General features: G+C 40.0%; 1 protein-coding gene across 1 annotated transcript; it reads right to left on the reverse strand.

Moving 5' to 3' along the window:
- Positions 1 to 893: 893 nt before the first annotated feature.
- Positions 894 to 15,537, reverse strand: ADH5 (alcohol dehydrogenase 5 (class III), chi polypeptide). Its single transcript, XM_032332973.1, has 9 exons — positions 15,369 to 15,537; positions 11,871 to 11,972; positions 9,902 to 10,043; positions 9,290 to 9,377; positions 5,472 to 5,691; positions 5,060 to 5,320; positions 4,028 to 4,163; positions 1,370 to 1,508; positions 894 to 1,232 (listed from the first exon to the last, which is right to left on the reverse strand). Exons 1-9 carry the CDS (start codon positions 15,378 to 15,380, stop codon positions 1,208 to 1,210), a joined length of 1,125 nt encoding a protein of 374 aa, XP_032188864.1. The 5' UTR covers positions 15,381 to 15,537; the 3' UTR covers positions 894 to 1,207.
- Positions 15,538 to 16,486: the final 949 nt, after the last annotated feature.

Below are 16,486 nucleotides of genomic sequence, written 5' to 3' on the forward strand. Positions count from 1 at the left end.
TAACAGTACCATAATGTAAAAAATCCATGTGTAAGTGATCTGTGCAGTTCAAACCCATGTTGTTCAAGGGTCAGCTATATGGCCTAAGTAACTAACACAATCAGCAGGATGTACAGTGGTTGTCACCAGTGTTAGCAAAACAGAAACAGCTCTGGAAGTTGCTTTATGCCATCATTTAGACAGCAAGTAGATTATGTTATTTCATATAACTGAATACTGTAACACAGTATTAAAAACAGCATGACATGATTCATCACACAATAATGAGTAAAAAATGAAAGCTGCAGAATGAGACAGTATCAGGTTTTCCATACCAAAGGCTAGAAGGTTAATGCATATGTATAAAGTATAACAACATGCATGAAGAGTGAAAAACACCAAATTCTGGGTGGTGAGGAAAGGATGTGGGCAAGTATTTCACAAGAAACCTCTGGAGAGGAAAGGCAATATGATCTAGAATTGGAAAAATGTGAAATTCAGTATATATGTTTAATATGCTTGAAAGTTCATAGAGCTACCACCAACACACACATACCTTCTGCCCAGAAGGTAGTTTAATGAAGTTTAGTGCCCACTGTGGGCCAGATGCCATACTAGGAAATTGGGAGAGTAAGTCTGAACAAGGCACGGTATCTGTTCTCAAGAATGTACTCTCACAGAGGCTGACCTGGGTTCTGATTAACTTTGCCCCTGATGGTGAGGGAAATCTGTTCTTTAGTAAATGGGCCAGAGACTTAAAAGTTAAGCAAAAATTACTGAGGACAGAAGAAGGCAAGGTTCAGATACTCACCACTGCCCTGTTTCCTCTAGCTTTCCTTTAAAGAATGAAGATAATGGGGACAGGAACCATGAGAATGAATTCAGCATAAAAGAGAGATGAAAACATCTACACATATGCAGAACTTATTTTTATTATGTTGGGATATTCCTTAATGAGCTGGCAATTATTCATGTGAAGGGGAGTTGAGAAATCAGATTTATGACTCTATTAGTCTTGTCCTTGATTAGCGATTTGTGAATTATACAAAAAATACTGCCTAAATTAGGTTGCTCTAGAATTAACAGTAGAGAAGGCCTAGAAGGTCTAGAATGTCTAAGAGGCTGTGAACTTGCAAGATCTTCTCCCTGTTTGTCTGGCTGTTCCAGCTGGACCGCAAGACTTAGGTACAAGGATGAACTGCTGAATTTAAATCTTTCTCTGTTGAATTTAAAGCTTTACAACAGTTCGAATGCTGTAAGAGAAGGAAACAATAAACAGGTTTTAAATGCTATCTTTGAAGACCACTAAAACTACTTTTTTTTAACCTTCCCTCGATAAACCCTAAATCATTACTACATTTTATAATATATACCCAAAAAGGAAGCTTACCTCTTTCCTGCATGCATCAGTTCAAAGGCTTCATTAATTTGGTTAAAAGACAGATTATGAGTCACAAATTCATCAACTTTTATCTTTTTGGACATATATTCAGACACCAACTTTGGGACACTTTCCACACTCTTCCATCCTAAAAGAAATCATACATCTATTACTTCTCCCAACAAATCTTTAGAGTATGCTTATTACTTAGTGGGTAACAGACATTTAAGAGAATAAATTTAATCATGAATTAAAAGGGAAAGAAGACCTTCCAAAATCAGCAGAGAGGAAGAAGAATTTAATGATTGTCTTTAGTTAAGAAAATAGTAAATGCCTTCTGAATATTTTCCTTTTTCTGTATTAAGATTTACTAAAATCTCATTAATTTTTTAGCAAATTGAGACAAAATTTTAAACTGCCTTGGACAGAACTCTGGATATTTCACAACAAATTTACTTAGGTCCACAAAAGAAAGAGCTCTATAATCGTGAAATTCAAGGAAGAAAAAAACTGATGTGATACATGACTTTATTCCTTTGGTTTTAAATTTAGCAATGAAATTAGGGATAGCATCTCACCCTAGAAAACTGTAAAACTGAAAACAAAAGTGGGAAATTTTTAGCTATTTAAGATTTTAAACAAAATCAGGGGCTTCAGTCTTTCACTTTTACTGAAAGATGCAATAAAACGACAAAGAAGCCTCTTCACCTTTTAAACTAGGGACACTTTGTAGCTTGTTTCAAACCACTTTTGAGCCTTTTCCAAATCTCCTTCTTTATATCTTCTACCAATTACTCTTCTCCTAAGAATTATGGGGCTTTTTCTTTGTCCTTTAAGAACAAAAACGTGTGTGTGTGTGTATAATATTGACTGATTGTAGGCTCCATGCCCAACATGGGGCTTGAACTCCTGACCCCAAGATCAAGAGTCACATGTTCTTCCCACTGAGCCAGCCAGGCACCCCCTTCTTTCACCTTTAAAATCTCCTGGTAACGGAGACAAGTACAACCACCACTCTTCTCTAGACCAAAACTTCTATTTTCATCTGTGGATCATATTTTAACAACACCATTGGGCCCCAGTGCTCCAGTTTATTTCCCAATCAGCATGTGCCAGGAGGATGAGGCTTCAGTTAGGGTTAGGATCAAACCCCAGGCTCAGTCTCCCAGGCTCAGAATGTCCTTTCAAATGCAGAATAAGACCCTGGGAGGATGTGTGACCTTAAAAGTCTATTCTAAGATACTCAAGTGAGGCATATTTGGAAAGGCAAGTTTAGTCAGTTTTATATATTTTTCTTAATAGAAATCCCTTATTTATTTTAAGACTTTATTATTTTTTTGAGAGACAGCAAGACAGAGAAAGAGAGGGAGCTCACCTGAGTCAGGAGAAGGGCAGAGGGAGAAAGATAATCTGCAAGCAGAACTGAGCTAAACCCAACGTGGGGATCTGCAAGCAGAACTGAGCTAAACCCAACGTGGGGCTTGATCTCACAACCCTGAGATCATGACCTGAGCTGAAACCAAGAGTCAGACGCTTGGCCGACTGCACCACCCAGGCGCCCCTTGACATCTTTTTATGATGAATTCTATAGTACAAAGATCGAAAACTTTGGCCAAACTCCTCATACTTTCCCGATCTTTTCCTCTGGGCTACAAACAAGTGGGCATAATATGGACAATGGGGATCTTAAGAGACACTTTGTTAAATACAGATTAAAAACTCATGCTATGTGATTTTTCACTCCTAAAAGAATGGTAAGAATATGTGTGTGTGTGTATTAAAAACCTATAAAAACTTAAGATTTCATTCATTCATAATTGTTGGGATATAAAAGCATGATTTGTGCTTCTTAGCTGAGCAACCACGAAAAAGATGGAAATGATTTTTCAGCATTCTACCAGTAGTTAGGCAACTGCAACCAACCATGTACTTTTTAGGACAACAAAAGGGAAAAATGATCAGTCTGGCAACTTTTCAATTCTATTACAAAGTTTGGTCTTAAATAGTATTTTCAGGGGTGCCTGGGTGGCTCAGTCGTTGAGCGTTTGCCCTCATCTCAGGTCAAGATCCCAGGGTCCTGGGACCGAGCCCTGCATTGGGCTCCCTGCTCGGCAGGAAGCCTGCTTCTCCCCTCTCCCACTCCCCCTGCTTGTGTTCCCGCTCTCGCTGTCTCTCTCTGTCAAATAAATAAATTTTTTAAAAAACCCAGTATTTTATTGCAGTATTGTATTGGTTACTGTTGAAGTCAGTGTTATGTAGACAGAGGTATGATCACATCCAGCGACAGCCTGACTCGGGAAAGAGGAGTAGAAATGCCAACAATTAATCCAGAGCGTAACAGTGTGGCTGACACTGTAACAGTTTGTGTATCCTGGAACCAACTCCTCACTCCTGCCTGACCCCCAACTATTTCCTCATCAACAGGATACTGACTGTGTGTGCGGAATGTGATCTAGTGCTTCACAGGAAGGTGAGCATCTCCCCAGCCCTGGGGTGAGTACTGAATGAACGTGAAACCCTCCCATTACAGCAACTATGCAACAACTTGTGATGAGAAGGTAGTCTATGAAAATTCTTGTTAAAACAAAACAAATAAAAATCAGCTTGGGATTAAAATTATGCCAATGGAGATAACAACAGAGAAAACATGCTCATCCACTGAATTACCTCCAAAAGCAGTGCCTTTCCACGTGCGGCCTGTTACCAGCTGAAATGGGCGAGTGGAGATTTCTTCACCAGATGCAGCTACTCCAACTACGACGCTGACACCCCAGCCTTTGTGGCAGGCCTCCAGTGCTGCTCTCTGCAGGCAGAGATAGGACCAAATCACAGAGGTCAGTGCATCTGGCTTAGAATATCAGCAAAATAGCTTTGGTGGGAGAGAGTGGTAGCTCAGAGCTTTTTAAGAAAATCACAACAAAATGGTCATACTGAATATTTAGTAAATGTAATTTCATTCAACAGTATTTTTTAAAAAATTATTAACCTGGCTAAATATTAACACAAAATGAAAGAATTTAAAGCTTTTATTTGCTGTCTAGTTTTTTTTTTTTTTTAAAGATTTGATTTATTTGACAGAGAGTGAGCAAGCAAGCACACACAAACAGGGGGAGCGGCAGGCAGAGGGAGGAGCAGGCTTTCCGCTGAGCAGGGAGCCTGACATGGGGCTCGTTCCCAGGACTGTGGGATCACAACCTGAGCCAAAGGCAGATGCTCAACAGACTGAGCCACCCAGGCGCCCCCTGCTGTCTAGTTTTAAAAATAAATCCTAGTTCAAAATTCTAAAGACTCTAATAAAGGAAGCCGGTGAAGAATCGTGATACTCCTGCTGAGTATCAACTCTGTGTGAAGGAGGTGTCATTACTGTCTGCATTTTACACAAGAGGAAACTGAGCTTTAGAGAAGCTGTTGCTTGAGGTTAGTGAAGTGGATGTACAGCTAACCCCTGAACAACACACAGGGATTGGGGCACCCCTGCCTTGTGCAGTTGAAAATACACACATAACTCCCCCCAAATTTAACTAATAGCCTACTGTTGACTGGAAGCCTTACTTATAATAATAATTCATAATATTCACAAAATATAAAATAATAATTTATAATAGTATAAACAGTCAATCAGCCAATATTTGGGGTATTTTATGCTCTATTCTTATAATAAAGCTAGAGAAAAAAAGGAATAAAGTGAAACATACCTACCATGACTTTTACATTACCAATGCACTCAAAGGAATAGTCCACACCCCCATCAGTCATTTCAATGAGCACTTCCTGGATGGGTTTACTGAAGTCCTGGGGGTTAATGCATTCAGAAGCTCCAAATTCCTTGGCCCTTGCAAATTTATCTTTATTGATGTCCACACCAATGATCCGAGATGCACCAGCCACCTTACAGCCCATGATGGCCGCCAATCCAACTCCTCCTAGGCCAAAGACGGCACAAGTCGAGCCAGGCTCCACCTAATAGTAAAGACAGTCTATTAGGTACTCATTGCACAAGTGTCAAGGAAATCACTAGGTTTCTTACATACCAGGCCAAGTTCACTATTTTAGCAAAGCTCTGTTTTATCAAATTAGAAAGCAGAAGCTAAAATCCAGGTCAATGTCTTACCTTGGCAGTGTTCACAGCAGCACCATAACCAGTTGAAATGCCACAACCCAGAAGGCAGACTTTATCCAAAGGTGCTAGAGGATCAATTTTAGCAACAGAGATATCAGCCACAACTGTATATTCAGAAAACGTGCTGGTTCCCATGTAATGTAAAATTGTCTTTCCTTTGCAAGTAAATCTGCTAGTACCATCTGGCATTAATCCTTTCCCCTGAGTAACTCTAAAGAAAATAAAAAAGGAAAAAAGCAGGGTAAAATCAGGTTTCCCAAAATGCACAGGAAAATCAATTTTAAATATGACAGAAATGTGTGCTATGACCCAAAGTCTAATTTAAAAAAAATTTTTTTTCAGAGAGAAAGAGAAGAGAGCACAAACGTGCCAGAGAAAGCACGTGCACACGTAAGCTAAAGGGGCAGAGAGAAAGGGAGAACTCAAGCAGACTCTGTGCTTAGCACAGGAGCATGATGTGGGGCTCATTGAACGACCCTGAAATCATTACCTGAGCTGAAAACAAAAATCAGACACTTAACCAACTGTGTCACCCAGGTGATCCCCAAAGTCTAATTTCTATTGTATTTGTTAATAATTTAGCACCTTTCAGCAATGCCTTATTAAGGAAACTTAAGAAAGACATTTGCCAACATTCAATATCCTTCTGGATCTTACTGCTGGTATTGAAATAAATTTAACAGATACAACTTACGACAGATGAAATAATTTTAAAATTCTGTCATAAAACTGTGAGCAAATATAACTTCTGAAAGCACAGAGCCAAGGCCAGAATCTATACAAGGAGAGATTATGAGCAATTATGCAGATCAGGTGATGAAAATAGATAGCCACACTGGCTAATTTAGATCTTTCAGGAGGCTTGTTTTTTCAAAACGGTCCTCAAGGATTCAAGTTATCTTTTCTTTTTTTTTTTTTTTGCCTTTGTAGTTGGTAACACTAATGAAGGATTAAAAAAACAAAAAAAAAACCTCACAAAGGCCACCAGTATGATAAATGGTATCAAAAGTTATTTTTGACATTCTAAATAGATAGGTAATGTAATGTCCTGCTTAGGAGTGCAGGCCCTAAAGTCAAACACAGTTGGGTTCAAATCCTGTGTGATCGTGGGCCAGTTAATTAACCTTTGTGCCTTAGTTTCCTCATTAGAAAATGGAGAGAAACAACTGTATTTTCCTTACAGATTGTTATAAAAATCAAATGAGCATTCATAAAGCATTAGTATTGTGCTTGGCACAGGGACAATACTAATAAATATTTAATAAATTAATTTAATAAATTATTTAAAAATATTTGTTGTTTTTAGTAAAAACAATGTACTATAATTTGATGTACATTCTTAAGCTAATCTTTTGGAATACACAGAATAAACAAATACACAGATGAAGAGAAAATGGATTGCCTCTAGACATAAGAGCAAATATATTCCCTTGGAGAGAAAAGTAAGACCAGAAACAAAAAACTATGTGACAAAGCTCCACCACAAATAACTTCTATCTTTAAGAGAACAACTTAAGTTTGTTTAGCCTTCCTTAATGTAAGAAATCACTTCTGTTCCAGAGGAGTTTCTTTAACAAAAGGGGACATGGGATTCATTTTATGCTTTGAAAGGATTTGTCCCTCTAAAAGGTTACAGACAGCCACAAAAAGTCCATTATCATTATTATACTTGATAGGTCCCAAGCTTTTAGACACTGTTTGAAATTATCTTTCAAAACAAGATTTGTTTTGGTTCTAGCTTTGCCAAAACTAATTGGATTTTTGTTATAAAGTAAATGGAATCTCGTTTCCCAAAAATATAAGCTAATTTTAACAATGGCACTAGAAAACAAATATGACACATGGATTTCCCATATATGACTCAATCTTCTAGGTCATGGACACAATTCCAATGTGTGTGTGGGGGTCTGTTCCCTCACACACAACACTGAACAATTCTTGGACACAGCAGGGTCCAAGAATTCAACTCAATTCTGACACCAGCTACCTGGAGAGCCATCAGGTTCCATAGATTAAGGACTCAGTCCTGTAAGACTGTCCCTACCCTCTGCTTCAAAAGCCAGTTGCAAGCTCCAAGTTGTTACAAGGGCCCTTTTTTTTTTTTTTAAAGATTTTATTTGAGAGGGAAGAGAGTATGTGCAGGTGCATGCGTGCACATGACTTGGGGGAGGGGCAGAGGGAGAGGCAGAGAATCTCAGATTTGGTGCCAAGTGCAGATCCTGACATGGGACTTGACCCCACAACCCTGAGATCACGACCTGAGCTAAAACCAAGTGTAGGAGGCTCAACTGACTGAGCCACCCAGGTGCCCCATGGAACCTATGCTTCTGACCCATAGGCTACAGATTGGAGGTTCCAAAGACTTCCTCCTTAGGTTCTTTTAATTCTCCAGAGCAGCTCACAGAACTCATGGAAACACTTCTGTTATTAAAGGATATGATAAAGAATACGAATCAACAGCCAGATAAAGAGATGCATAGGAGGTATGGGAAAAAACTGAGGAGCTCCCACATGCTTTCCAGGTATGTCACTCTCCCCAGTCTCCATGTGTTCACTAGCCCCAAAGCTCTCTGAACCATCCTTTTGGGGTTTATGGAAGCTTAATTATAGTTATGGTTGACACTGGCCATTGGCTGATTCAACCTCAGTAGCCCCTTTTCCTCTACCAAAGGCCAGGCCGTTCGTAGGTTTCCTAACGGTTTTCCAAAGGTCACTTTTAATAATACGATAAAGACACCTTCAGAGCCCACATCATAGGAAATTCCAAGGGTTTTAGTAGCTATGAGCCAGAAACCATGGCAGAATACCAAACACGTATGAGAAATATAAATTTGGTCATCTAAATGAAATCATGGTATTACACTCAGCAATTCCAATCTTAGGAAAATACCCAAGAGAAAGTAGTGCATACATTCACTAAAAGATATGCACAAGAATGTTTACAGCGGCATGAGCCACGACAGCCCCAAACGTTGAAGGAGCAACTTAAATGTCCATCAACAGGGGAATGGCTAGAGATAAATGAATGAAATATGGCAGCACAACCTGGATACATCTCACTGACATTCTGAATGAAAGAAACCAGAAAAAGAGCACACAGTATGAGATTCTATTTATATGAAGTCCTGTAGCAAACGAAATGAGAATAGTGGTTCCCTTTGAGGGAGGCAGGTACTGACGTGGAAGGGATACGAATGACTCCACAGGGTGCTGGAAGGGTTCTCGATCTTGATCTAGGTGGATATAGGTGTGTATATACATAACAATTCATGGAGCTGTACACTTAAGATTTATAGACTAAGTATTTTATTATATATGTTCTACCTCAAGAAGAAGAAAAAAAAAGGTGAATACATGGAGATCTTAAATTGCCTCAAAATAGAGTTAAGTGCTGCTACCTTACTACAATAAAATAACCACATTTTTCTGTGTAGTAAGGGGTTATATTATCTCCCATAGTCTTCCTAGTAACCTATGAGTTTTATTACTTGGATCTCATGGACAATAAAATGGCTCTTTAAATGGTTTCATTTAATTTCATAAGCATGTCCCTCCTTAATGTATATTCTGGCAAATTTAACCTAGTGTTATGGAAGGAAAATGGGTTCAGAAAATTCTGTTTTATCTAATAGTCATGATATTGGGTAAACCACTTAATTTCTGAGTCTTAATTTTCTCATCCATGAAAATGGGGATATGAGCGATAAGGCTGCCATAAGGCTGAAATGAAATAATGCAGGTAGAGTATTCTGTATACACTGCCACACAATTACTTATTATTTTAAGAAAAAAATCACAAAGATACTAACCTTATCTTCTGGCAAAGGTTTGTTTTAGGGTTTAGACAAAATTTGCATTCTCCACACTGTGGGATGTAAAGTGGGATGACAGTATCACCTGGGAAACAAATGCAAAGACACTCTCCTGAATAGGGAACCTCTGTTTCTAAATGGATACCTCAGCCCCTGTAAATTCCCACTCCTGTCAACTCGCATGGCTTTCCAAATTAACAACTTCCACTTAGAACATAACCTACGTAACATCATTCAGACACCACTGGCTATACAAGAAGTACAAGTTTTCAAAATTTTGATTGAAATGGAGCTCTTAAAATTTTAACTGGAAAACAAGGTCATGGGCTTTGAAATACAGATTCACTGCTGAACCTTCAAAAATTCTTGCGTAATTGGTCAAAACTGGCTTTGGGGAAAAATAGTTTCAGAAGAACAGTAGTCTGCAAAATCCAAAAGAAAAAACACCCAGTATTTGAACTTCCCAGATAAGGAATAAAATCATTCTTGACAAATGACTCAGGTGATAATCTGTTCTTGAAGAAATAATGCATAGCTTATTGGAAATATAATTTCCTTGCAGAAATTAGTTGAAATTATGAAATCAAGTGGTTCAAATATCCTCCTTACCTGCCTTCAGCTTAGTAACTCCTTCACCAACACTTTCCACAATTCCAGCACCTTCATGTCCCAGGATCACTGGAAAACTCCCTTCAGGATCAGCCCCACTCAGGGTATAGGCATCGGTGTGGCAAACTGCAGTGGCAATAATCTAACAGGATATTAAAGAGCATTTATGTGTGTTTGCATGCAATTCAGAGTGAGATACAGGTCAAAGGCAAGGCATTTTTAATACTGTATTTCACTGATTCTAAGACACATTTCTTTGATATTTTAACCTCTTTAAAAATCAGCATGTGCTTATAATCTATGGCCTCTTAACAATTAGAACTGACAGCATTTTTTAGTGATCCATAAAAGTAATGGTGTGTTTATACGCAAAGGAAATGGTTTTTCTGACTCCTTTCCAGCGCAGGCTAGCAAGAGCAGGTAAACATGGTGACTTTATGGGCCCTGTGCCTCCAGATATGGAGAGGAACATGACCTGTATACAAAGCAGGTGGAGCCCACCTTCACTGCTGGGATCCTCCTGACTGCTGACAATTGTGATTTCTAAGGAGATATGTCCTACTTCTGAAATATGACAGGCTACTTATTCTGAGCCCAAATTCAGAGCTTTTAGTGAAACTGACTCCCTTCTTAGCAACCACACACAATTTCTACTTAAATAATCCTTCATTCCTATCTCTCTGGTTTTTAAAAAGTAGCTTATTTTTCTAAGCACTAAAAGCACAAGAAAGAAATCTGGGAGGAGTGCCTAGGTGCTTCAACTGGTAGAGCGTTTGCCTTTGACTCAGGTCATGATCCCAGGGTCTTGGGATTGAATCCTGAGCCACACTCCATCCAGCCCCATACTGGGCTCCCTGCTCAGCAGGGAGTCTGATTCTTTCTCTCCCTCTGCCACTCCTTCTGCTTGTGCACACACACACTCTCTCTCAAATAAATAAAATCTAAAAAAAAAAAAAAAAAGTGTGGAATGTTTGTGTTTATGCTTCTCTGTTTCTCACCTATATACCTGCTATTTGTTAGTAGCTTCCTATTGCTCTACAGCTCATCTTAGTACATCCCAGGACATATTTTCTTTTTCAGTAGCAAAATCACAATCAGGTTAATTTCTGAACTTAAGGGAAACCATCTAAGCCCTGTAAGATTTCAGATTCCTGGGTCCGAGTTGAATAGGATCTTGGAAAGTTACTTGGCCTTAGGCTCCTCCACTTGGTATTTGATCCCTGGGAGCATGAGCGTTTGGAGGTGAGATGGGGAAGGTATACTCTAATTCAGAGAAAAGAAAAAGAAAAAAAAAGCTTACTTTTCTAGAATGTTAGTTTTACTCAGTGGTCACTACTTTAAAGTATTAATTTTGCATCAAAACAACACAGTAGAATGCTAAAAATATCCAGGTGACTGCCGTGTGCAACAGCCTTTTCTCCACGGGGATCTTCCTTTCTCTGCCACAGTAGAGGCTGAGTAGGACTAGACTGATCCCCTGAACCCTGGCCTTGCCTGCAATGGTCAGTACATTTTAAAGCTCTCTAAGCAAGCGGATTTCACTTGGCTGTTGCTCCAGTTAAATCAGGAGCCTCTTTCCAAATATTATTTAAAACCTTGTCTAACAACTGAAGACCATTTCTACTTCTGTTTCCAAAGGTCTTCATATATTTTAAGTCATGGGATCAGGAGAAAAGGGAGCATCTTACAAATTCATCTTAAACACAGGCTACAGAAGGTAAGTTGCAATAATCCATTGATCTGTGGGGAAGGTTGCTGAGTTCAGCTCAACATCAAAGCAAAAAAGACAGAGAGGAGTGTTGCAAAAGCGAACTGGGTAAAATAAGAGGAAGATGTTGTGATTCTAAGGTTGGATGACTTTTGATACCTTCTCCTTGACACTGGCCTTTGGGATTTATCCTCAGAGGATTTACCTACCCAGAGACCTAATTTTAAGTCTTCTCTTCCAGGGCCTTAGATGTATCATTACCTTAATTCGAACTTCATGAGCCTTTGGGGGTGCCACCTCTATATCCTCTATGGAGAGAGGCTTTCCTGCCTCCCAGGCAACAGCAGCCTTGCACTTGATAACCTGAAATGGGGAAAAAAAGAGAACACATTGTTTATCCTCCTGCACTAATAATGAACTACTTATTAGTTAATTTAGGTCCTGAGGAATGCTAATCTTAGAAAGTATATCACACACAAAAACTCTACACCCCGAAGTGATAGGGAGAACTATTTTGCATGTTGTTAGATTTCATATAAATAATGTTCATGGAAAAAATTTAATTGAGAAGACCACATGGTCAGATATAAAAGCCTCTTTTGGTAAAGAAGTTTTGTTAACCAAATACTTAATGGCCTTCTACAATGCATAAGCAGGAGCACATCAAGAATACAGATTCCAGGGGCGCCTGGGTGGCTCAGTGGGTTAAGTGTTTGCCTTCGGCACAGGTTAAGATCTCAGGGTCCTGGGACTGAGGTCCATGTCCAGCTCCTGGCTCAGCAGGGAATCTGCTTGCCCTTTTCCTTTCGCCCCTCACCCCTACTTGTGCTCTCTCCCTCACTCTGCTCTCTAATAAATAAATAAAATCTTAAAAAGAAAAAAAAGAATACACATTCCAAGACAATCTGATTTAGTAGGTCTGGCATAGGATCTAAGGAATCTGAATGCTTAACATATACCCTAGAGGATTCCTCTATGGCTGGTTTAAGCTGACACTGGTTTAGTGCAAAACTGCAAAGTGGGAAGAAGCATAAGGAGTAACAGAAGGCAGGAACTTGAAAATACTACTTCTACTCCTTTTAGCTGTTCTATACAAATACAGTAGCCACTTGCCATGTGTGTTACCGAGGAGCTGGAAAATGGCCAGTCTGAACTGATACAAACTGTAAGTGTAAAAGTTACCCAGATTATGAAGACTTAGTACAAATAAAGTAGAAGTATTTTAATATTAAAAAAAATTAATTATATATCATGATAGTAACTTGAATACAGTAGTTCTTCCTTATCTGTGGAATATACATTCTCAGACTCTCAGTGGATATCTGAAATTATTATGTTTTTCCTATACAAATATACCTGTGATAAAATTTAATTTATTAATTAGGCACAGTAAGGGATTAACAATGATAATAAAGTAGAACAATTCTAATAAGTTATATGAATATGGTCTCTCAAAATATCTTATTGTACTGTTATGTATTCACCCTTCTTGTGATGATATGAGACAATAAAATGCCTACATGAGGTGACACGGAGTGATGTAGGCACTGTGATGCAGTGTTAGGCTACTAGTGAACTTCTGACAATAGGTCAGAAAGAAGATCACCTGCTTCTGGACTGTAGGTGACTTTGGGTAACTGAAATAGTGGATAAGGTAGGGCAGGGGGTGGTGTGGCTTACTGTATAATGGATTAAATTTTTATCCAATTTTAATGTGGCAACTAGAAAAATAAAAATTACATATGGGACTTGTATTATATTTCTATAGCACAGCATTGCCTTAGAAATTCTAGTCAGTACACTCCTCCTTTACCAGAGAATCAAGTGTAATGAGGAGAGTTTAAACATTTTTTTTTAATTGAGGTATGGTTAACATTGAATATTATATTAGTTTCAGGTGTACAACATAGTGATTTGATGTTTATATACATAAGGAAATGATCACCACAGTAGGTCTAGCTATCATCTGTCACCATACAAAGTTATTGCAATATTTTCTTGACTTTATTCTTAACGGTGTACTTCACATTTCCATGACTTCTTTATTTTATAAGTGGAAGTTTGAACTTCTTAATCTTCCTCACCTATTTTGCCACCTCTCCAACCCCGCAGGAAAGTTTTGATTAGTTCACATAAAGCTTATGAAATCTGTTGACAGAATAAAGGTTGCAAACTGCTGGGTTTATAGGAGACAGACTGGAAAGTCAACAATTCCAACAAGTGTAAGTTAAAGGGAGAGGCATAAAGTGCTACAGAATGCACAAGGCGGAGAAAGAGTTAACTTTGGTTGGTGGGTTTGAAAAATCTTCACTTTTAACTAGGATACCAAAGGATGAGAAAGAGTTACAAATAGTGATAAAACACTTACAATTACAAAAAGCTATTGTGAGAAGTAACTGAAAATGAAGTCCCTAAAACAGTCCTTGGCATTGTGTAGCTTTGTAATAATAAATCAATACTTATTAGGAGCAGTAGAACAAAGTCTGGAGGAAAAGGAGAGTTGAACTATATGGAGAGATGAATGGCTTGGGTAAACTGGTGAGGCTGGAAATTACTGCTTTTAAAATTAAAGTGTAGATATTAAATCTGATGGTCAAAAAATTCAGACATTGTTTTAGAATCTGTTTCCAACTGAATGGATCATTAAAGCTCAGAACAAAGTCCTAAAGGTCAAATTTGGAATAGTCATGGATCCTAGAGAACTTAAGCAACATGATAATCTATACCTATAATCTAACACCTATAATCTAAGTTTTTATGCCCCTTTCCCTCTCAGGAATGTTTGAAAGATTAACCTTTTCCTTTCAATGACGATTCTAAGCAGAAAAGGCTCCACCCCAAATCCACAGACAATTGCCCTACTTCAACAATTGAACTATCACAGGATTATAATTTCTCACCTTCTTCGAATCAAGGCACTTGGTAATAAGGATAAACAACTTGCCAACTTGTTAAGTCTAAAAGATTGTCTACAGTTTACCGTTTCTTCTCAACTTCAACATTTAAGGTCCTAAATCTTTCTAGAAAATTTCTAAAGTTTGCAAAACATTTAAACACCAAATCACTTTTAGTTATTCATGGTATTCGTATATTTCTGCCTTTCTTTATCGTCTAATGCCTATTTCAGGAACCTAGAATAGTCCTTGCACAGGAACAGACTTGGACCGGAATCTTGGCTACCTTAAAGTGACCACTAAGTACGCCAAACCTCTAAGCCTCAATTTTTGGTCTGTAAAATGGAGACAATACCCCGCAGAAATGTCACGGGAGGATTAAAAGGATATAAACTTCTGGTGCCTTAAATGCTCAAAAATGTTACTACCGAAAGGTCTCTAGCAGTCTTCCCCAAATACAGTCTTTTATGTTCAATTATGAATTACGATCATGAAACAACTATTGTAAGGGTTAGACGCACGGGTTCTGCTACCAGCCAACTATGACCCCAGGCAAGTTAGTTGTTTTAGCATTTGCAAAGCACCAAGTGCTCCTAAACCACTTCTAGCAGGAAACCGACCACCCCCGCCCCCGCTCTCCGCTGCCCTAGAAGCAGCAACATCTTTTCAAGTAAGGAATCAAAGATTCTTTCCCTTCCTTCCCGCAGAACCGCTCGCCGTAGGCACCGTTTCCGATCCGGCAGCTCGAGCCTGTCTACGAGCCGAGACCCGCGCTCCCCTCACAGTCAGCGGCCGGGTTCCACCTTACGCTTTCCCTCTAGCCCTTCCTTCCTTGGAGTCGGTCGCGCGACACGGGATGGCCTACCTGGCTCGCCATGGCCTCGGGCTCAGTCAGCTAGGGGCGGACATCCGGGGTGGGACCCACGGTACTGGGCACGTGGGGGGGGGCGTGCGCCTGGCGCTGGGGGCGCGGCGTGGGCGGGCCGTGCTCCTGGCGTGGTCCCGCCTCCGCCTGCACCGGGGGCGGAGCGTGAATGCGGGACAGGCTAGGCCTTCTTTGGTCGCGAGGGGCGGGCCCTGAGCTGGGCGGGGCCTGGGCTGGGCGGGGCCTGCGCTGGACGCGGCAGATGGTCTAGGACGCGCCCGCGTGATTTCAGCTCTGAAGTTGGAGGGGTTTAGCGAGGCAGTTAGGCTGCCTGTGGAATTATCTGTGTCTGAAGGAGTTTTCCCCCCTCACTTTTCGCCCAGGCAGCGAGATAAGGCTTATGAAGGAGAGAGATGGAACGTGAGGAACCAGGAATTTAACTGGAAGCACGGGAGAAACAGGACGGCACCATTTTGTGCTCCTTCTACACACTACTTGCGCGCTGTGTCTTGAGATGACAACATGAGTAAGATCCAGCCCTTCAAAGGACTCTTCAGTGGAGCGGGGAAACTGAGCTGTGAGGACAATGGTGAAGGGGACGCACAGGACGCACCCATTCGGGAAACTTCCCAGGCTCTATTCCAGCTGTTCTTGAAGGGCGAATAGAAGTTTTGGCGGTTGGCAGGATGCGGGGAGAGAACTTTGTGAGGAGGGCACGAGTGAGTGTAAAGCCTCCGGAGCGTGGATGTATTTGATGTGGTGTGGTTTAGGAGTGGCCAGAGTGGAGAAAGAAGGTGGAGGATTTGCCAGTTTCTCTTAAACTCTGTTGTGAATGCTGAATTTTTTTTTTTTTTTTAAATGGCTCTACCAGACCACTCTCTTCCTCTGCTTCATGGTCTTTTTCGTGGCTCGTTTTGCTCAGTATGTATCTTCAGTGCTGGCGATCTAAAAAAAATTTCTGTCAAACGACTTTCCCTTCACTCCACTCTCATTTACGTGGCTTTTAACTTATTTTTATGTAAGGACAGCTTCTAGGTTAGGAATAAGGATGACTGTGGTGAACTCCAGGCTAGGGCATACAACTGACTACTAGACATCTATCTGTCTGCCTCCATTAG

This window comes from Mustela erminea, chromosome 2 (genome assembly GCF_009829155.1).
Source record: "Mustela erminea isolate mMusErm1 chromosome 2, mMusErm1.Pri, whole genome shotgun sequence".
Lineage (NCBI taxonomy): Eukaryota > Metazoa > Chordata > Mammalia > Carnivora > Mustelidae > Mustela > Mustela erminea.